A 23,557-nucleotide genomic window follows, 5' to 3' on the forward strand; every position below is an offset into this window, starting at 1 on the left:
AAAATGCGAGTTTTTTTACTGATCGATTTCATATGGAATAGCCCACGCAGATGACATGGCTCTAGTCTCGAGGAATAGGACTCAGCTTCAAAAAGCAGTAGACGCATTAGTCAAGTGGGCGGATATGAACGACCTACAGGTGAACGAACTGGTGGTCTTCAGTAAAGAAAGGAGATTAGCCCAGGATGATGAGATTTACTGCAAGGGAGCTCCACTAAGAAAGAATAATGTGTATAAATACCTAGGAATAATAGTCCATTCAACAGAAACGACGTTCAATATCCTTGTGCAGGAGAGGCTAAACGCAGCAGTTAAAAGCATCAATGTCATTGGCAATCTTCAACAGTTCTTAAATGACACTGACTAACCATACAGTGTCACATAAGGGTAGATCACGAAACGAAAAACTGAGGGGATTCGATCCGGCATCGGAACTGGAATCCGGTGTGGCTTAAAGCGTCATCACATAGAGCCGAAAACCCAAGTTCGAGTCCCGGTATCGGAGAGAATTTTTCTCTATTCTATCCATCCTTCATCTTATGATAACGCAGAATTTCTGCACAGAAACATCATATGTACTTTCGTACATCATAATAATACTTTTTTCTGCTCAAGCTACTTTGGGAAATAGATGTTTCATTGCATACTGCATGGCTTCTACACAGAAACTATATACAGAAAAACCCCGATTATCCGTCACGCTATTAACCGATTGTTGGATTATCCGTCTATCATTCTCTCCTATTTGGTTGCAGAAAAAATATTGAGTACTGCACAATACATTAGTACGTATTTTTTTTTTTTATAGAGAATACATGTTGTGCTAAGTATAGAAGAGAAGTGCATAATTGAGTGGTTTTGGAAAAGAGAAACTGTGGTTCATCTCACATCGAAATACGACATTAGAGTTACAACTGTGCGAGATTTAATAAAAAACAAAGATAAAGTGTATAAATTACTTAAATCTACAAACTGAGACCTATATTTTTCCTATCTTTCCACAGAAATCTATTATAGGAAGTTTCCTTGACACTTAGAAACCCGTCATTGACATTCATTCATTCATTCATTCATTCATTCTTTCATTCATTCATTCATTCATTCATTCATTCATTCATTCATTCATTCATTCATTCATTCATACATTCATTCATTCATTTTTTTATTTCATTTTAGTGGGTTATTTTACGACGCTTTATCAACAGCTTAGGTTATTTAGCGTCTGAATGAGATGAAGGTGATAATGCTGGTGAAATGAGTCCGGGGTCCAACACCGAAAGTTACCCAGCATTTGCTCATATTGGGTTGAGGGAAAACCCCGGAAAAACCTCAACCAGGTAACTTGCCCCGACCGGGAATCGAACCCGGGCCACCTGGTTTCGCGGCTAGACGCGCTAACCGTTACTCCACAGATGTGGACTTCATTCATTCATTCATTCATTCATTCATTCATTCATTCATTCATTCATTCATTCATTCATTCATTCATTCAATCATTCATTCATTCATAGTGTTCTGTCACTGCAAAACCCAGCATTCTCCAGTCCTTCCTATTTTCTGCCTTTCTCTTAGTCTCCGTATATGATCCATATCTCAATGCCGTCTATTATTTGATCTCTTCTTCTGACCCGAAATCTTCTCCCGTTCACTATTCCTTCCAGTGCATCCTTCAGTAGGCAGTTTCTTCTCAGTCAGTGACCCAGCAAATTCCTTTTTCTCTTCCTGATCAGTTTCAACATTATTCTTTCTTCATCCATTCTTTCCAACAGAGCTATTATACTTGAAACTTCTGAATCACTACCTAATGTGATAAAACAATATGACCACTGAGAAAATTACGAAACTGCATTATGCAACACCAAATTTATGAAAGTTTTCTATGGTACGGATTATCCGACTATTTGGATTAACCGTTCAGCCCACCCCCTTCATTACCACGGATAATGGAGGTTCTACTGTACCTATCACGAATATGGAAAATACGGATCGCTTGAGTTTTCACATAAACCTTATGATTCGGGACACAATGTGAAACAATAAAACAATAAAAAAAGAGACAGGTGTGCCCAATATAAATTACACACAGACTGTGTGCCAAATGTATTCTACTTCATGTTTAGTGTTACCATTATTATCATTTTCAGCGTTAACAAATACAGTGTTATCTTGTTTTTTTTTTTCCTTATGTACGAGGGGAAAGCAACTTTATTCTTTATTCGTGAGAAAGCAACTGATCATCATACCCGATTATATTCTGAGTTAATTGCTTTATGAATGATGCCTTATATGATTATGTCTCGTGACCAGAATATTGTACGAAATGGAAATATAAATATTGCAGATTTATCCTTCGAAGGGGTGGAAAAATTCAAATATCTTGGAGCAACAGTAACAAATATAAATGACGCTCGGGAGGATATTAAACACAGAATAAATATGGGAAATGCCTGTTATTATTCGGTTGAGAAGCTTTCGTCATCTAGTCTTCTGTCAAAAAATCTGAAAGTTAGAATTTATAAAACAGTTATATTACCGGTTGTTCTGTATGGTCGTAAAACTTGAACTCTCACTTTGAGAGAGGAACATAGGTTAAGGGTGTTTGATAATAAGATGCTCAGGAAAATATTTGGGGCTAAGAGGGATGAAGTTACAGGAGAATGAAGAAAGTTATACAACGCAGAACTGCATGCATTGTATTCTTCACCTGACATAATTAGGAACATTAAATCCAGACGTTTGAGATGGGCAAGGCATGTAGCACGTATGGGCGAATCCAGGAATGCATATAGAGTGTTAGTCGGGAGACCAGAGGGAAAGACCTTTGGGAAGACCGAGACGTAGATGGGAGGGTAATATTAAAATGGATTTGAGGGAGGTGGGATATGATGATAGGCACTGGATTAATTTTGTACAGGATAGGGACCGCTGGCGGGCTTATGTGAGGGCGGCAATGAACCTTCGGGTTCCTTAAAAGCCATTTGTAAGTAAGTATGAATGATGTCTTAATGGTATCACTTATGAGGTTCAAACCTGTCTTCGGACAGTTGACTAAGAAACAAAAATTGTTTATTTATCATTCAATTAACTCTTAAATTGCTGTCGCTTCTATTTGTCACAGTCATGGCGGATTCCATGCACTGCTATCCATACAATCCTACAACACCAAATTAATAAAACAGTCAGCACAAGAATAGAAATAAAAAATTACAACAATTGATAGTTTTCTTACATTCATCTAAATTACTTATAATCATACATTCTCTGTATGTGCTACATTTCCATCTAATCTATTTCTTTGGCAAACACATCACTTTCATAGAAGGAGTAAAATTATTTCGTTAGTAAAGGTAAAAATTTTTTTCAGGTATTTCTTTACATAATCTTCATAGCTTTATACCGGCCACCAAATACTGAACATCCACAATGCACTCTAGTCAAAGATTTTATCATTTCTTGCCACATAACTTTCACTCTGTTATGTGTATTGATACTGATGGTTAGTGTCCATCAATACATCAGTATTGCGAGGGCAACTATGTACACTAAGTGAATTTATCTGAGATTGTGTAAAAGTTCTCTAAACTCTGGTAAATAAACTACTCGTACTATTCTTATCTACTATGTAAATGAACACTGGACAATTTGATATGTGATGTTAAATGTATTAATTTATCATAAATTAAAACACTGGATAAAATTAAATATAATGTAAAACCACAAATACAAAAACAGTACGTATTCTCAGAGATTCCATAACTTTGGAACTAAAAGCGGGACATATAGGCCCTAATTAAAACACCCTCTCATTGTGTAAAAATTGATTTTTAGCTGCCATCAGAGAAAATTTGCGTTCAAGATTTGCATTGTGAGCAGGAACACTGAACACTGTTCTGTATGGTTTACACTCTCAGATATATAAGCCACTTGTCTTGAAATTTTCTGCTTTCTCATTCATGAACAACCGAGTTTGTACTCAGAAAGATTTTCAAGCAAACAAACTGATCAAACACTTCATAATCTGAAAGCTGCACTTTTTTTTAAGTAAATCAATGTCTTTTCTATATCATTATATCACTTCTATATTAGTACATTATGCAACGAGCCTATAATGGTAGTAATTAAGACGCGAGTATGTTTGTTTATGAAACGAGCGCAAGCGAGTTTCATAATTTTCATACGAGCGTCTTAATTACAATTATAGGCAAGTTTCATACGACTTTTTATGCTCGACCATATTTCTACCTAGAAATTATTCATAAGTATTCATGTTATGGTTATGTAAGTGAGGAGGGGAACTGACCTTCTAAATTGTGAGATGTGCGCAGACGCGAAAGTATTGATTTTTTCCGAGGAACGAATGTCATTGACCTTGATATAATCTAGAGAATAACATGAACATTAGTCTTGATATAACCTGGAAATTGATTTAGAATTGAAAAACGAGATGACAAATTGAATTTATTTGAATATTATTTACAATTAACGCTAATTATTATAGTAACAGAACATAACCTTCTGCGACAGTATTGGATTTCCAGCCTCCGTGACTTTTCGCTAGTTATCTTTCGATTGCATATCCGAGAATAATCGATACTTGCGCTTTTATAATGGTGCAATGGTGATTTCCCATTGGCTGAACAACTGAACTATAATGAATAGGTGTACTTTAATGAGGTCCGTTAAAGGGCTACTACCAGGCGTATAATTACTACATTTCGGCATGGTCGAGCATAAAATTATTTAAAGTTTTCAACAAGATCGGCTAAATCACACAATAGATACAGTATATTGTAGTAACCTTAAAACACAAAGCTGTAAACCTAATCAAAATTGGGACATCTGACCCTTCTGAACTAATATGTCTGGACACCAGGACAGTGGACACAAAAGCGGTGACAATCCCAGAAAACTGGGACGTATGGCAACCCTGCATATTGCAATACGAAAACATATCCAATTAAAACCTTCACAGAATCAGATGCCACAAATAAACCTCCTCTTTGTAGAAAATCAAAAAACACATTTCCTATATTTTGCCCTCAATTGTCTTACAGTAATGAATTGCATGTGCCATAACTTAACTTTCTGCCAACAGAATTGGCGACATATCCAAACACATGTTAGCACCTTCATCACTCTCTGAAATGTCCAAATAATTTGAATCTAATAAATGAATAAAGTCACTGACATTCGAAGTATTTTGCTCACTTCAATTTATTGAGGTTATATTATTGAAAGCTACTCCCATTTCAATCAATGGAAAATTATCTGTTGTCTGCTTTAGAATGCGAATTAAATTCTTCTTCTTTTTAAGTAGATTATTTTACGACGCTTTATCAACATCTCTGGTTAATTAGCGTCCGAATGAGATGAAGGTGACAATGCCGGTGAAATGAATCCGGGATCCAACACCGAAAGTTACCCAGAATTTGCTCATATTGGGTTGAGGGACAACCCCAGAAAAAACCTCAACCGGGTAACTTGTCCCGAGCGGGAATCGAACCCGGGCCACCAGGTGTCGTGGCCAAACGCGCTGTTACTCCACAGGTGTGGACAATGCGAATTAATTTTCTGCACTAACGATACTCGTAAGAAATAAGTACTGCAAATATCACTTATGGGGTAAAATAAGGTAGTAATGGAGGATTTCATAACATGATAGACTTTGAAAAAATAGAATTAATGTCATTAAGATGGTGGAAGTTGAGTTCCTTTTTTATGTTGGCTGGCCAGCATTTGCTTTAACTGATTTACTACAATGTCTGAATTTCATAAATAAAATCATCATCACATGTTTAATTTGTTCCTTTGCATTCTCAACAGTAATCTCACTAGACGTTTTGATTTATCTAGAGTAAATCAAAACTCGAGTGGGATTTAATTGACTATTACACGATTAGAAGAAAGTATATAAAGATTAGAAGTAACGAAGTACTCCAATACAATAAAATATTAATTGACTTACGAAAATACAACTGTCTTCAAATGTATTATTGTACCATCTCAACATTACAAATATTACGCTAGATGCATGCTAGATGGCAGTAGTGAGCAATGCCTTCTCGTCGAGAAGTTCTCGATCTATTATACACGATGGCAATGTTACTAGTCAAGAAGCCTTTGTTGATTCAGTTTCATTTTTATTAAAATGCAACATTCCACTTCAATTATCCGAATCCTAGTAATCAACGTCACTTGACAGATGATTTTCAATAAATCTTAATATTAAATAATGTCTGATACGTGACTATCCACAATATCATATATCAGAAGCTATAACATAACCTAACTAATATACACAAGTGTTAGAAAAGTTTTAATTAACTACGATGACATAAAAAATAAATATGAATAATTTTAAAAGGAATAATTATTGAATGTACAATTTTAAAATTTGAATGTGGTTGGTGGTTCAATTGATGTTATATTGGACGTGTGCGTAATAGAAGTGGAACTCGTTGATTTAGGCCTACATGGTGTATTCAACTTATTCAGGATTTCCGAATGGTGCTCTTAATTTATTTGTAAATCGGATTTCAGAAGATGCATAAGTATGATAAGTGATTTTTATTAATTCTTGTTCTTGAATGCCAATGCGAGTCATATTTGAAACTGCTGGAGTGGTTTGTAATTTTATATATATATATATATGACGTAGTATGACGTAGTAAGAGTGTAATAGTCTAACTAATTCAATCCTCTCTTCTAGAGTTCTAGAATGGAATTATCAATTGACTCTATTCTGTACTCTTAGCTCGCAACTCCCATTCACAACCTTTGCAGATAGGATTGCGCAATAGTAAAGTAATGTGATACTAGCTAATGTAACGTCTTTGTTTGCACCATATTTATGGCTTTGCTGTGAGGATAATGGGCTACTTTTACAGTTTTACACATACATTATCTGGATAAAACGCGTTTACTAAAAAAACTCATTTCAGCCACAGACTTAATTATATCACCTGACTTAATACAAAGTGGGTACTTTAATTCTTAAATTGATTTTCTTTTATTTCAGTAGGTTATTTTATGACGCTTTATTAACAGCTAAAGTTATTTAGCGTCTGAATGAGATGAAGGTGATAATGCCGGTGAAATGAGTCCGGGGTCCAACACCGAAAGTTACCCAGCATTTGCTCATATTGGGTTGAGGGAAAACCCTGGAAAAAACCTCAACCAGGTAACTTGCCCCGACCGGGAATTGAACCCGGGCCACCTGGTTTCGCGGCTACACGCGCTAATCGTTACTGCACAGGTGTGGACTCTTAAATTGATCTCAACTTTCTTCCAATAGAAGGGTAGTGAAGATTTACCTTAATTGGGGACAGGCAATCTTGTTCCAGCACTTCCCATCACAGTACATAGAATTAAATTGTAGATTTCAGGCGGGGTCACAGCCAGGCCACTATTTTAATGCCGCATTTGTAGCGTGTATGTGGCGCTAATAACGGACATCTGTTGGGCCACCAATTCCTTACACAGCCACGACAGTATGCAACCTATTGTGCCATGGTGTCTTTTTTTTTTCTAATTTAATTGGTAATTCCTGCTAGAAGCTCTTGAAATTTCTCAAACTTCTGAAAAAAGAAGAAAAATCTTTTTTATAGTCCTGGTGTAAATCATAAAAAAACAATGTGTGAAATAGTCTTTGAATCTGTCTTTTCAAAAGCGATGAATGGACCCAGACCCTTCTTCTATACTAAAAGCCAGGTTATGAACCGACTAAACAGGAAGTAGTTGGGAGGGCGAGAGGAAAGTGCGGGTTAGAGGGGTAGCCTGTGCAGCGATGACACGTTGAGTGTGCGGGATGGAGGGGGGGATGGAGAACGGAGCTTTTCATTGGACCTCACGTTAAAATGTCGTCTGCTAACGAAAATCTGGCAACGAAATCACGGAGACAGAGTAGCCGAACTTCCCAGTCCATTTGAAATAGGGACGTCTTATGCGAAGTTTTACCGCTAGATGGCAGGAGCGTTCCATGCGGCGCAACATTTTGTTGTAGGGCTATGTTATGTCATATGCTATAGTTGATTACGTTGTCCCGCTTGTTGGTTTTCTGTGCGTGTCAAAATTATATTTACAATTATTTTATATAACCTAGTATAATTTAATATAATTCAATATTTTCTCACCTCGTAATTTAATTTATCCTCGACCATGCCGAAATGTAGTAATTATACACCTGGTAGCAGACCTTTAATGTATGTCATTAAAGTACACTTACTCATTAAAGGTCAGGTCTTTCAGCCAATGACGACTCAGATTACAACTGTTCAGCCAATGACAGGCCAGCTTTCTACCGTTATAAAACCGCAAGTATCGATTATTCTTGGATATGCAATCGAAAGAGAATTAGCGAAAAGTCACGGAGGCTGGAAATCCAATATTGTCGCAGAAGGTTATGTTCTGTTACTATAATAATTAGCTTTAATTGTAAATAATATACAAATAAATTCAATTTGTCATCTCGTTTTCCAATGTCTAATTTAATTTTAATGTTATCTCTGTAGGTTCTTATGGCCTAGCAAGGTCAATGTGAACATCTGTACCTCGGAAAAAATCAATACTTTCGTGTCTGCGCACATCTCACAACATACGGGACATTGGCCAAGGTCAGATACAAAGAAAATTAATAATATCAATTTAGAAATATGGTCGAGCATAAAAAGTCGTATGCTCGCCTATAATGGTAATTAAGAAGCTCGTATGAAAATTATGAAACTCGCTTGCGCTCGTTTCATAAATATCCATACTCGCTTCTTAATTACCTTCATTATAGGCTCGTTGCATAATGTACTATTAGTTTACAATAAATACTAACGTAAACCTGTATCGATATAATATTGAGCGATTCCCCGAGATGGGTGGGGAAATCTGCAGTAGGCAGAATATAGATACGATTAAATTAAATGGTCATGTACCTAAACGAGAACTTTGAGAACGAGGAGCACGAATAAAAAAATAGGAACTATGTCGAAGGTGAATATTGCCCTATTTAATCATTAGTATTTAAGAACAGTACGCCAAAAACAGGATATGCAGCCACCAATGTATTTCTTTTTATAGGGAAGGGACTATCGAGAGTAAATTCTTGTATTTTTTTCTGTTGTTGCAGAAAGATCAAATGCAATTTTTAATAGCATGATATAATATGATCGCAGTAGTATCACGATTAGTTGTGCGTTTTGTAGGTTGATGATATGCAGTTTTGAATACTATATAGAATGATTTTGAAAATTTGAAGTTATAACATGGTTTTAATAATTAGGGTACTGTACATTAAATACATAGATAGATTCACGAAATGGGTTCCACTATGGATCGTCCTAGATAATAAACATCTCAGTTTTTTCGAGAGTTTACTCCAGGCGTAAACTTCGGAGACTCCTATAACTTCTGCATATAATCTAAGCTGACATAGCTTGCTGTCGAGGTTGCATATGATTTTATTAATTTTTCATTTTCCTCTTCCAAAATGAAACTGTAGTCAACAATTCCTTACTTGAAGTAGTCGCGAGGCGCAATTTAATTAGGCTACTTATATTTTTTTAAGATTTAAAGCATATATTCAGAATATTTCGGGACCTGATTGAAGACAAAAAGCTTTCCCTGGTTTTTACATATAGGAACATAACAAAAATTTGCCATTATTAGTTCTTTTTAAGAGTACTTAATATACTAATACACAACGTATATCCTCAATGTTTATATACTGAAAAACAAATGCACACGCAAAGCGCTATCTGTTGATGCTAGTTCAGGATATCCCCACAGTCTACTATATACAGTCGCGAAGCTCAATATGTAGTAAAAATGCAAACATGGGTAGTTGCCCACCACTAGGATCGCTATTATCGCCTCATTATCGCAGCTCTCTCCCCTAACAGACGACAAAATATGTTACACTTTCGTTGTCTTGTTCTTTTGGGAAAAATTAACACCTTCCTTCCATTATTTAAATATTAAATGCACAAAGTTAATTTATTATTTTAATGAAGTATATTAAATTCCACCATAAACTCGAAGATGCCTGCAAGAAATAAGTTAATATAATTTTTGTTTGTGCAAAACGAACTGAAATTTACTATAATAGCTTCACTCATTCAAGATTATAGCGATAGCGATAATTAACTATGAAACCAATAAATATTAATTTGCATTTCTCTTTACAACAATAATAATGGAAATATGAATTAATGGAGTAACTTACGTGTACCGGTACTTGTAGTGTAGGCTTACGTAGTTAACAAAGTGGGATGAGGTTAAGCAATAATAATCACACCAGAATTGGAAATAAAACGTGATCAATAAATTTTATTGTAACAGACTTTTTCTACGTCTCTAGTAAAGCAACAAATAAAAATAACAACAAAATTAACAGCTATAATTAAAAACATGTCCTTTGAAAAAAAAGTAGGCCTAAGCAATAATAATCCCACCAGAATTGAAAATAAAACGTGACCAATAAATTTCATTAAAACAAACTTAATTTTTCTACGTCTCTAGTAAAATAACACATAAAAATAATAACAAAATTAATAGCTACAATTAAAAATATATCCTCTGAAAAAAGTAGACCTAACCTTTATTTTTCTGGAAATTTAGCAGCCTAAGTGACAGAACTTTAACCGGTATCTAATGTCCTTTCGGTTAGACTGAAACATTTCATTGTGAAATTTAAGGATATAATGTATTCTAACAGTCACAAAGAACTTCAAAATTAAGAGATTTGTTTCTGCATAGCATTCTTGTGGAAACCCAGGAACCTTTCTGAATCTTTCGGAAACCGGAAAAAGGATAACTCTGGCCTTTTTCTCTTACTGTTGCTACAATTTATAGCACTACAAACGTCTCCTCCTTGTCCCACATTATTATTCAAATTATTATATTTTAGCCATTAACATTTTCATTACAACCAATAACGAACATTTCACAAGCATCAATGTGAAATACGCAACGAGCTAGCACTCGATAGAAATACGACACAGTCCAAAGTCGACCATGGACAGTCTATTGTTTCTAGTTGCTAACCGCTTGGAGCGCTTTATCACGAGATTTGCAAAAAAACACTCAAGCTTCGCGACTGTATATAGTAGACTGTGATATCCCTATTACCACGTGCATTACGAGTCACATTTCGTACAAGTGTCATAGCTCGTGCTTTCTTAAAACAGTAATTTTAATTACTAATATTGTTGATAGTGTTATCGAGAACTATATGCAGTAGTACTTGAATTGGACAATGAATTCTCCCGAGTGCTACGATATATAAAGGAAACGGGTTTTTAAGTCTGGACAGAGAGCGAAAGAGAGAAATGATTTTGTCTGTATACAAGCATTACCGATAAAAATGTGTAAATGGAGGCATCACATCGGTAGAAGAAGCAGGGCGGCAAACGGCTGAGGCACTGCTTGTGACTTACTTAATTGTTCTAATTTCCATATTGTGTGTAAATTAATAGTGAACTTAATAGTGTCCGAATACTCTTATTTATTTATTTTAAACAATGACTCAGTCGGCTCGAGTTTTCCTTTTAGATTTGTATGTTTGCTTATTGATATATTGTGAAGTAATAATAATAATAATAATAATAATAATAATAATAATAATAATAATAATAATAATAGAATATATTCGAACGACTGAATCAGTATAAATATAAAATTAACATCATATCCATTAAATTATTATTACTGATGTACAAAAATAGCTATATAATTAATTCGATTTATAACCACTCAAAATAAAATAAAATAAAAATTACTATAATATATCTTGATATACTGGGTGTTCATTTCAAAGTGTCATGACGTCACTGTTGTTGGGTCACCGATTTGAAGCGAGTTTCAGCTTATATGTTAGAGAAGTTGCCTATTATTTAAGGCGTTCCTCAATCTGAACTTGAGAACGTGTACGGTATAACTTGAACGTCGTAGCAACAGATGGCGGTCTGTACGGTCTGTGTGCTACCATAACCTCTTTCGAACTGTGTTTTGCGCCGGCAAGTCGTACGCAGGGTATTTGTTATCATCGGTTGCGTACGGTAACATTCCACAACACAAATCAAATGCTCCGTGTCCATGTTGACCGTCGAAGTTAATGTCAACAAATACATAAGTAATCGTCTTAACCCTCTCCCCATATCCCGACAGTACGTATTTCCAAACAGTTCACATTCCTGCCACTACCGGCGTTACCGTACGTATCGGCACGTACTCTTCAGAATGAACGCCGTACTTGCTAGCCAACTTCTCTGCCTCTTAGATTATACACCTGAGCTGCGGAAGTGTAGGAAGATTGAATTCTCTAGGCTCATCAGCTAGCCACATGACGGCATACAGCGAGCCAAGACACATTTTGAACTGAACACCCAGTATTTAGTTAACTCTACATTATTATTATTATTATTATTATTATTATTATTATTATTACTATTATTATTGAACCATTGTTCGTTCAACTGAAATGTTTGAATTCGTTAGGCTACATACTTCTTTATTATATTAATAATTGAAAATACAGCTATGACAGTTATTTTAAACATATCAGTGACAAACGCTGAACATGCTTTGAATCTCGCGCCACTATGTGGCAACAGAGCTCTGACAGAGAGCAACAGAACATTGCTTCCGGTTTAGTCGGTTCATCCTTGACATCAAACATTCATTAAGTACACATAAACAAAGTTCAACTATATACGTCGCTAGTATTCCAAGTTAAATATCGTATTGCAGTTGCAAGATTTAGAGACCTTTTGGCAGACATATTGCTACAACCGGGCCCAAAGAGTTTAAAATGTCTTTATAACTTCATATAATAACATTGCATTGTTATTGGTTTATTTTACAACCCGTTATCAACTCTGAAGGATATCTACCGTCTGAGTGAAATGGTCAACATGCCAGCGAAATGAGTCCAGGGTCTAGCACCGAAAGTTCCTCAGCATTTGCTTTAAATGGATATAGGGAAAAAATCTGAATAATGTAACTTTTCGAAAACAAGACTTCACGCAGGACCCGCTGGTTTCATGGTCAGCCACGTTAACCATTACTACAAAGTTATGAGCCATTTCATGCATTGGAAGATAAATTCACTAACAATTTCGATTGTATGCCACAACACAATACAAAGGGCATGCAATGTGCGATTTTATTTCTGTAAGTTCAGTGTTATTTGAAATTGGAAGATTATGTACTAACACTCTGCGAAATATTAAACTTTCACAGAATACTTATGTCAATGCTATAGATAGCTTCATGATTGAAGAAAACAGCGTTTAGAGTTAAACTTTATATAAGGGGCTCACAATCAGAGTGGACCAAGTCCACCAGTGGTCAGTTTGTAGATTAATACAATTTCGGATGAAGAAAACTTAGATTCATTCATTGCCATAACAAACAAAGTCCATAACTCATTTGTTACTTCACAGAGAGCAGCGTTTCGTATGGAAAGTGAAGGTTTCTAAGCATGACCCAGGAACTTTAAAACTAAATTTCCCAAAATTATTCCAGAAGGAGTTGGTCCACTCTGGTTGTGAACCCCTCATATTATTTCCATTCTGTGTAAGTAAATTTTGGGACTAGGTTTCAAATATGCAATTCTCATTTTTAAGGGTAGACTGATATGAAATTTCAGTTTTATAAACTATTTCAGGTAGATCTCTGAAATTTTGTGCAGTTGGCATGCTGCATAGAAATAGTCTTTGTACAAAGTTTCAATTCATTTGGAGCAGAAATGTATGAATTATTAACAATCTTGTAATTTTAAATTGTGTAAATTTAGGTTTTCTAAATTTGCTACTCCTCCCACAAATTCAAATATTTTCACCTGAAATTTGTCTACATAATTGTAAGACTCTCGGAAACAAAACTTACCATACAATTTTTTTTTATTTTAATAAAACAATTAAAAACATCTTATGCAACAAAGTGTAACAAAAGAAAAACAACTCAACTCGAGCATAACAAAAATTAATATTAAAACAAATATGAATGTTAGGTATAATCCTGGTAGTAAGTTTTGTTAAGAACACATTCAAGAAACTGTACAAAAATCATGCCTGTAGTACAAAATTTATAGAAAGAATATCATTTTTATTAAAGCAAAATTTACATAAAATGAAAGTGGAGAAAAACGACTTCAAAGTTTGGGACGATAATGAACCACATCTTTGTCCTTTTATTCTTTTGACATTTTCAAATATATAGGCCTAGTTTATTATATGCAGAACTTACTTTTATATACACTACCACGCCCTGCACACCTATGCTACACTAGTAAATAAATATAACTGAAAAAAAGCTATGTATACGGTACTTACGAAAACTCTATACTATATAACTTACTTACTTACTTACTTACTTACAAATGGCTTTTAAGGAACCCGAAGGTTCATTGCCGCCCTCACATACGCCCGCCATCGGTCCCTATCCTGTGCAAGATTAATCCAGTCTCTATCATCATATCCCACCTCCCTCAAATCCATTTTAATATTATCTTCCCATCTACGTCTCGGCCTCTCCAAAGGTCTTTTTTCCTCCGGTCTCCCAACTAATACTCTATATGCATTTCTGGATTCGCCCATACGTGCTACATGCCCTGCCCATCTCAAACGTCTGGATTTAATGTTCCAAATTATGTCAGGTGAAGAATACAATGCGTGCAGTTCTGTGTTGTGTAACTTTCTCCATTCTCCTGTAACTTCATCCCGCTTAGCCCCAAATACTCTCCTAAGCACCTTATTCTCAAACACCCTTAACCTATGTTCCTCTCATAGAGCGAGATTCAGAGTTTCACAACCATACAGAAGAACCGGTAACATAACTGCTTTATAAATTCTAACTTTCAGATTTTTGGACAGCAGACTGCATGATAAGAGCTTCTCAACCGAATAATAACAGTCATTTCCCATATTTATTCTGAGTTTAATTTGCTCCCGAGTGTCATTTATATTTGTAACTGTTGATCCAAGATATTTCAATTTTTCCACCTCTTCGAAGGATAAATCTCCAATTTTTATATTTCCATTTCGTACAATATTCTGGTCACGAGACATAATCATATATTTTGTCTTTTCGGGATTTACTTCCAAACCGATCGCTTCACTTGCTTCAAGTAAAATATCCGTGTTTTCCCTGATCGTTTGTGTATTTTCTCCTAACATATTCATGTCATCCGCATAGAAAAGAAGCTGATGTAATCCGTTCAATTCTAAACCCTGCCTGTTATCCTGAACGTTCCTAATGGCATATTCTAAAGCGAAGTTAAAAAGTAACGGTGATAGTGCATCTCCCTGTTTTAGCCCGCAGTGAATTGGAAAAGCATCAGATAGAAACTGACCTATACGGACTCTGCTGTATGTTTCACAGAGACACATTTTAATTAATCCAACTAGTTTCTTGGGAATACCAAAGTCAATAAGAATATCCTATAATACTTCCCTCTTAACCGAGTCATATGCCTTTTTGAAATCTATGAATAACTGTGTTATTATTATTTTATTGATACTATTATTATGCAGCGAACTAAGTTTTACCTTTCGTAGGCTCCTGGCTTAAGCATATAGGGTTAGAGTTTGAACCATGAAACTCCAGAATATTCTAACCGGTAACTTTCCTAACTTGTTTGGAACGAAAATGCGCTTTCTGGTTATTCTATATTAAATATAAAATTTAAAATCTTCGACCGCATTTTTTATCATCTATAAAATTGCATACTATAGAATTTATCGTAAGACTATTAAAGATTCAATGAACAAAATCAATGGAAAAATAATCTAATAAGAAATTCGGTACAGGAAGTTCAGTGTAACGAAAAGTGAATTTGTACTGTTCCTGTTTTAATCTCTCAAGTTGTGAATGATGTGAACATTTCTTTAATTTGGAGTCTATGGCAACAACCCTGACCTAAAGAACACTGCAATACAACACGAAGATGAAACACTTTAAGAAATTTATTCATGGATAATGGCATACGTGCAGCGAGATTGAATTACGCGACGCCTGTGGACGGATGCGTAAAGGGAGAATCCAGTCGTCAAGGCCATATAATGCTTATTCGGGTAGCCACTTGTAGTTAGTTTGACGGAGTCTTGTCAGAAACTCGGTGTACATTTGTATGTTACAATGTGCGTTCGTTGTCTGTAGACTATCTCGTATTTGTTCTTAATGTAGAAGAAAATATCTGGCAAGAAATTCGTAAACTAATATCTACGAAGATGGCAGCTAATGTATAAATAAAAATATTAAACTCACTCGGAGGAAATATATTCCGGTTTTGAAACCTGCAGTTACACAAAAAGCAGCCACAATCAGCTGGACCACAACTGAAAAATTTTCACTGTATTTGTGTATTATAAATCCTAATTATCCAGAAGAAATTCACACATTATATTAAGTCTGGCCTACGTGTAAACAGTTATCAATTTTCCGCTTATCCATATACCTGAAACATATTCCAAAGGTATCGCATTTGGAAAGCATTTGAGCTGTGCAGAGGAACTTATGATATATTCCACGTTCTGATCCCGGATAACTCCTTCCCTTGACGTCACATTTAAAAGGTCTCTGACCTATTTGTAGACGGATGTGACTGAAGAGTTGTCTTCTTTGTGAAAAATCGTTTTCATAAGCATCACATATCAACGCCATTGCCCTTGTGAGTGCAAACCTATCGCTTTAAAATTTATAATGGTGGAAAGCACTTACCATACACATCACATTTCAGTGGCTCTTCCCTTGTGTATGCGAGTATATCTGTTTAAACACTGCCGATTAAGAGAAGCACTTTCGACACTCCTCTCAACTGACTTCCCTTTGGTTTGCGTGCACGTGTAAATGTTGCTTCAAATGTTCTAAACGTGAAAAACAATTTCCACACACATCGCATTTGAATGGTCGTTCGCCGGTGTGTATGCGTGTATGTCTCCTTAAAACACCCGCTTCTGAGAAACACTTTCCACATAGCTCGCACTTGAAAGGCTTTTCACCTGTGTGTATTCGTGCATGTCTACTTAAAACTCCCGATTCTGCGAAACACTTTCCACACACCTCGCAAACGAATGGCCTTTCGCCACTGTGAATGCGTAAATGTTGATTCAAATTTCCTAATCCAGGGAAAAACTTTTCACACACCTCGCATTTGAACTGCCTTCCGCGTGTATGTATGCGCGCATGTCTCCTTAAAATACGTGATTCTGAAAAACACTTTCCACACACCTCACACCTGAACGACATTTCGTCCATATGAATGCTTGAATGTTGTCTTAAATTTCCTAATCGTGAAAAGAACTTTCCACAGACTTCGCATTTGAATGGCTTTTCGCCGGTGTGTACGCGTGCATGTCTACTTAGAGCTCCCGATTCCGAGAAACACTTTCCACATATCTCACACTTGAACGGCTTTTCACCTGTGTGTATACGTGCATGTCTACTCAAACATCCAGATTGTGGGAAACACTTTCCACACACCTCGCATTTGAATGGTCTGTTCCTAGTGTGTAAATGTTCATGTCCCTTCAACCCCCAAGAACTTCTGAAAGACTTCCCACAGATATTGCAATTAAATAGCATGCCGCCTTTGTGTAGCTGTGCATGCTTCTTTAGATCACTCTCTTTCAAGAAACTCTTTGCACAGACATCGCATTTGACTAATTTTTTTTGTCTGTGTATACGAGAATGAAGTTTCAGAGATTTCTGTGTTACAAAAACCTCGTTGCATATATCACACTTGTTAGAATTACGGCTTACGTCTCCAAACTTTGAACAGTCTGGTCTCTTGCTACTACATTGTGCAAATTTGTCTTCCATACCATCCATGCTGACGCAATCCTTTGACACATTCTCCTCAACATTATCCACAATGCTAAAATGAATATAAAAATTAATCGGTCTCCGATATAATCAATGTGGTGAGATTAAAACATATTAATGATTACATAACACACACATCCATACATAATCACATAATAACACACGAATAAATACAATAATAATACATTATGCAACGAGCCTATAATGGTAGTAATTAAGACGCGAGTTTCATAATTTTCATACGAGCATCTTAACTACCATTATATTAAAGTTTCATACGACTTTTTATGCTCGACCATATTCCTAACTTTAAATCATTCATAAGTATTCATGTTATTCTTATCTGACTGAGGAGCGGAACTGACCTTGTGCAATACCTCGTAATACAGCGTCGTAAAATAACCTACTAAAAAAAAAATACCTCGTAAATTGTGAGATGTGCGCAGACGCGAAAGTATTGATTTTTTCCGAGAAACAAATGTCCACATTGACCTTGATATAATCTGGAGAGTAAAATAAACATTAATCTTGATATAACCTTGAAATTGAATTAGACATTGAAAAACGAGATGACAAACTGAATTTATTTGAATGTTATTTACAATTAACGCTAATTTTTATAGTAACAGAACTGACTTTATTTCAAATATAGGTGATTTATTGTGCAATTGGTGAAATAAATCTGCGGAAATGTGCTTTGCGAAAGGCTGGAAGATGACGGGAATTGACGTAAATTTGTGTGTTGTCTTTTTCAACTGAGTTTAATATTGTATTTGAAATTTCAATTTTATTTTGGATCGATTCTTCAACATAACCTTCTGCGACAGTGTTGGATTTCCAGCCTCCGTGACGTTTCAACGTTGTGATGTCGCCGCCTGCGTCTACTAAAATTGTCGCAGAACTCCTGCGAAAACAGTTGCCTTTCGATTGCATATCCGAGAATAATCGATACTTGCGCTTTCATATTGCTACAATGGTATTTTCTGATTGGTGGAACACCTGAACTTTAATGAATAGGTGTACTTTAATGAGGTCCATTAAAGGGCTGTTACCAGGTGTATAATTACTATATTTTGGCATGGTCGAGTATAAATAATATAAAAATGTTCAATATTGCGATTTATCAATTTAACATTAACATTTGTTAATAAACGTTTTCGCCTTTTAAGGCATCATCAGATATAACATGCTTCTGCGATATTTAAACTACATAGTAGAATTTTCATTTTCTCTTATAGTAAACCCTCAAATTGGTGTTATAACGGTAAGTAATAATATGTAATAACCACTCACGAGTTTTATGTATTTTACTTGATTACATTTTTAGGATATAAATAAGTCTACATTGTATAACTAATTATATTCTATTTAGTATTGAAATATATAAAAGTGATGTTACAATGGTCACAATTTTAAATTCAAATACGTTGTCAAACTATGTCTTCAAATACTATGATATTGTGTTTGTAATATATACCACAATTTATTTATGTAAAGCTTTGTTGATATAATTAAAATCTTAATTTTATATTTGTCGTAATTCATAAAATAATTCGTAATAGCCTATTACGTTAATGTTGTGGTGTCTGTTGGGGTGTGCAATGATTTTACATAATATAAAATTAAATTTGCATCTTCTGTTTGTTGTTTTAAGCTCAGTTTTTGCTTGATTAAATTGGTATGCTATTAAGTTTTCACGATTACATAAGAGGAAGATTATTAACGAAAAGATATACTGACAAGCCATGGGCATTAATTATAGTTTTTTGAAAATAGTCCTACAAGATTCCCTAGATTTGGCACCTACTATTATTCTAATTACTCTTTTTTGTAATGGGAATATACTGTTAGTATCTGTGGAATTTCCCCAGAATATTATTCCAAAACTCATTACCGAGTGGAAGTATGCAAAGTATCTGCTGCTAAAAGAGATCATGGTTCTCGAAGGACAGCAGATTGATAAAGCAGCAGAAATAGTAGGAGTTGTAATGCGTTACTTTTCATGGTAATGATAATTCACTGAATCTTACGTAATTTCAGTACCAAGATGTCTTGAGACATTAATAAGAAAATCTACAGAAATTTGGTGCATAAAAACAGTATCATACATTATAAAATTTATTCCTTTCGTCGTCACTAAACGACGTTCTGAAAGAATGGAAGAAGCAAAACCAGCACAGTACACTCACCTCTCAGTCAACATTTCATCCTCTTCTGAAGATACTTCCGCTTTCTGTTCCTGCTTGTTCACATCCAACAAATCTTCCTGGAAAAGAGTAAATAATGAAGTTATACATCTTCATTACACAACTTTTAACACTGTATCAATTCGGAATATGTATGGTAGGACCTTCATGTGTTAAATTTCAACGTACCTCGTTAACATGTTTCGATCTATTTATAGGTCATCTTCAGAACTGGTCGTTGTTGGTCTTGGCGCCACTTGTTCTGTTTCTTGAGAGGGTGTGTTACTGTGGTATAGTGTAGAGTCAAAGAGTGTGTGTTTTGAAGTTGAGTTGTGTGTTGAGAATTTCGTTAGGGTGTGTTTTTGTGTGTCTGTAAATTTCATATTGTTCTAGTGTGTTTAGTTTCTGGCTTTTTGGTTGAATGTGTAGTATTTACATGTCTGTGTTGATGTCTCTGTGGGTGTGGTTAACATTTGTGATGTGCTCTGCATATGTGGTGTTTTGTAATTTTGTTATGGCTGTGATGTGATGTGTTCTTTGTTACATTGTAACACCTGCAACAACTTCTACATAGGACAGACAGGCAGATCGTTTCAAACACATTACAAAGAACAAATCACAGCCATAACAAAATTACAAAACACTTCCACATATGCAGAGCACATCACAAATGCTAACCACACCCACAGAGACATCAACACAGGCATACAAATACTACACATCCAACGAAAAAGCCACAAACTAAACACACTAGAACAATATGAAATATACAGACACACAAAAACACACCCCAACGAAATTCTCAACACACAACTCAACTTCAAAACACACACACTCTTTGACTCTACACTATACCACAGGAACACACCTTCTCAAGAAACAGAACAAGTGGCGACAAGACCAAAAACGAACAGTTCTGAAGATGACCCATAAAGAGGTCGAAACATGTTAACGAGGTACGTTGAAATTTAACACAGGAAAGTCTTACCATACATATTCCGAAATAAAGATATCTTAAATTGACCAATAGTGTCATTGGTTTCCCATGGCAGACACCTCAGTATTCAAACCTAATGATTCCAATCTAACTTTGCAGCAAGACTGTAATGACTTTTACCCAATTGGATCCCCATAACTGCATTCATTTACGTCCTTCATACTTGCTTCTTTAAATTCAGGCTCTTTGTATTGTAACGCATTGGAATCAAGTGTGAAAATATGTGCATGTTATGTATAAATGGCTTGTAGAAAACGTAATCAGAATTTGGAACAATATTTGACGTACACAGTGAACATGTTGAAATATTAATATATTTCGCTATTGAAAGTTTTACAATCTCAAGATGCAGACCACACGACTTATTCTTTTGACATAAGATAGCAGAAAATAAAGGTTCTGCCACCACACTTGCAAATTAATTTGTAATACAGATTCAGACGATTCATAACCCCAAATGAATTGAGGTATGGAACCTGCAATTTGCCGTCATTGTGGAAGTTTGTAGAACAATTGAAGAGACTGGTTTCGTCGCAGACACAGAAAGTTATGGTAGATCGAAGTCCGTAAGAATAGGTTTAATCGCGCTTTATAACTGTAAATCAAGAACATTATAAAAAAAAAATTGAATATGGAACATGCACTGTGAATTAGGTTGCAAAGGGACAGCAGATGGTGCTCAATAGTGTGGCATATTTTCACAGATTTGTATGTAACAGAATACACTCACTCCTGTTATAAAGAAAATTAGAATAATAATTATTATTAATATCGTTATTAAAATTATTATTACTTTTATTACAAAGGGATGCCAAATGAGGAATTTGGAATAATAACAAATTACTTACTTACTCACTCACTTACTTACTTACTTATGGCTTTTAAGGAACCCGGAAGTTCATTGCCGCCCTCCCATAGGCCTGCCATCAGTTTCTATCCTGAGCACAATTAATTGACTCCCTACTTTCATAACCCACCTCCCTCAAATCCATTTTAATCTTATCCTCCCACTTTAACTTTTTGTTAAATTTTAACTGCTTGTATACTTTGTGACCTGGTAGAGTGCAAGAGAAGGCCCTATGGCCTTAACTCTGCCAGTATAAATAAAGAATTATTATTATTATTATTATTATTATTATTATTATTATTATTACGTCTTGGCCTACTAACTAACACTCTATGTTTATTTCTGGATTCGCCCATACGTGCTACATTCTCTGCTCATCTCAAACGTCTGGATTTGATGTTCCTAATTATATTAGGTGAAGAATACATTGCGTGCACTTCTGAATTGTGTAACTTTCTCCATATAATAATGAAGTAAACAATAAAATTTGGAATTAGAATTAAACAATCTAATTCAAATAATTGATTAAATGGCGATCTTACTCGTGTTAATTATGTAAGCATGTGTGGGTTACAGCTGTTTCGTAACTACTTGACACCATCCTAAGAACCCACTCGCCATTTAATCAATTATTTATATTCAGGTGTTAAAAGTAGTGTACGAAACAGCTGTAAGCCACACATGCTTCCATAATTAACACGAGTAAGGCCGCCATTTAATCAATTATTTATATTCAAGTGTTAAAAGTAGTGACGAAACAGCTGTAAGCCACAGATGCTTACATAATTAACACGAGTAAGATCGCCATTTAATCAATTATTTGTATTCAAGTGTTAAAAGTAGTTACGAAACAGCTGTAAGCCACAGATGCTTACATAATTAACACGAGTAAGATCGCCATTTAATCAATTATTCATATCCAAGTGTTAAAAGTAGTGTACGAAAGATTCAACATGAATCTAATTCAAAACAAACATATAATCATCATCATATCCGTCACGTATTATACCCTACAGGATCTGTTACGGTCTCATGCCAGCGCTTTCGTGGTCTTCCCAATTTCCTCTTTCCTCTTGGTACATAAGTAAGAATCTGTTTAGGCCATCTAGTGCGATCCATCCTTTCGACATGTTTTTTCCACTGAAGTCGATATTGTTGAACAAAATTAACTGCAGGATCTATTTTTAGTTCCTGACAAAGATATAATAAACTACATAAAGGCACAAAACTACCTTGGTTCGGGCACATAAACAGCATGGACGAATATAGATTAATCAGAAAGATCTAAAATTGGAAACCAATAAACTCAAGCAACAGAGGAAGACAAAAAGCACATCGACAGATGATGCACCTCACTTCGTAACAAAGTAAGAGGACTGTCAAATCTTTTGTTTGTTTTGTATAAAAATTTACGTCTGTTTGAACTCATTGTTCAATATCTATCATAGGAATTGCTACATCAGTAACAAGAAAACAAACATTTCGTTAATTTAGAATGAAACCTGCCCCTATGCACAATTTTCTCCTTGTATTCGAGACAATTCCATGTTCTCTATAAGAAATATACATTTGCAAATTATTATATTATTTAAAATAATCTAAAATGAAAACCTGTCTCATTTGTGAACGTAATGTAAAATGGGAAAAGAGTTAATACAAATCGAGAGTGTTAATAGATCTAACATACTTAATGTGTATATGGGTATTGATACTGAT

At 35.2% G+C, this 23,557-nt stretch overlaps 2 protein-coding genes across 3 annotated transcripts in view; both read right to left on the bottom strand.

Annotated features, from left to right (window-relative positions):
- Nucleotides 1–7,445, bottom strand: part of LOC138693280 (zinc finger protein 678-like) — a 58,591-nt gene extending 51,146 nt beyond the window's left edge. Inside the window, exon 1 of the mRNA XM_069817137.1 lies at nt 7,314–7,445. The gene's annotated coding sequence lies outside the window, so the exon portion shown is untranslated. The remainder of the gene's footprint in view (nt 1–7,313) is intronic.
- Nucleotides 1–23,557, bottom strand: part of LOC138693281 (uncharacterized) — a 43,597-nt gene that overhangs the window by 8,928 nt on the left and 11,112 nt on the right. For both annotated transcript variants that reach the window (XM_069817138.1, XM_069817139.1), the window contains exon 4: nt 20,001–20,077. In XM_069817138.1, coding sequence (XP_069673239.1) covers nt 20,001–20,077 — 77 coding nt within the window. The remainder of the gene's footprint in view (nt 1–20,000; nt 20,078–23,557) is intronic.

The sequence above is a fragment of the Periplaneta americana genome, chromosome 17 (genome assembly GCF_040183065.1).
Source record: "Periplaneta americana isolate PAMFEO1 chromosome 17, P.americana_PAMFEO1_priV1, whole genome shotgun sequence".
NCBI lineage: Eukaryota > Metazoa > Arthropoda > Insecta > Blattodea > Blattidae > Periplaneta > Periplaneta americana.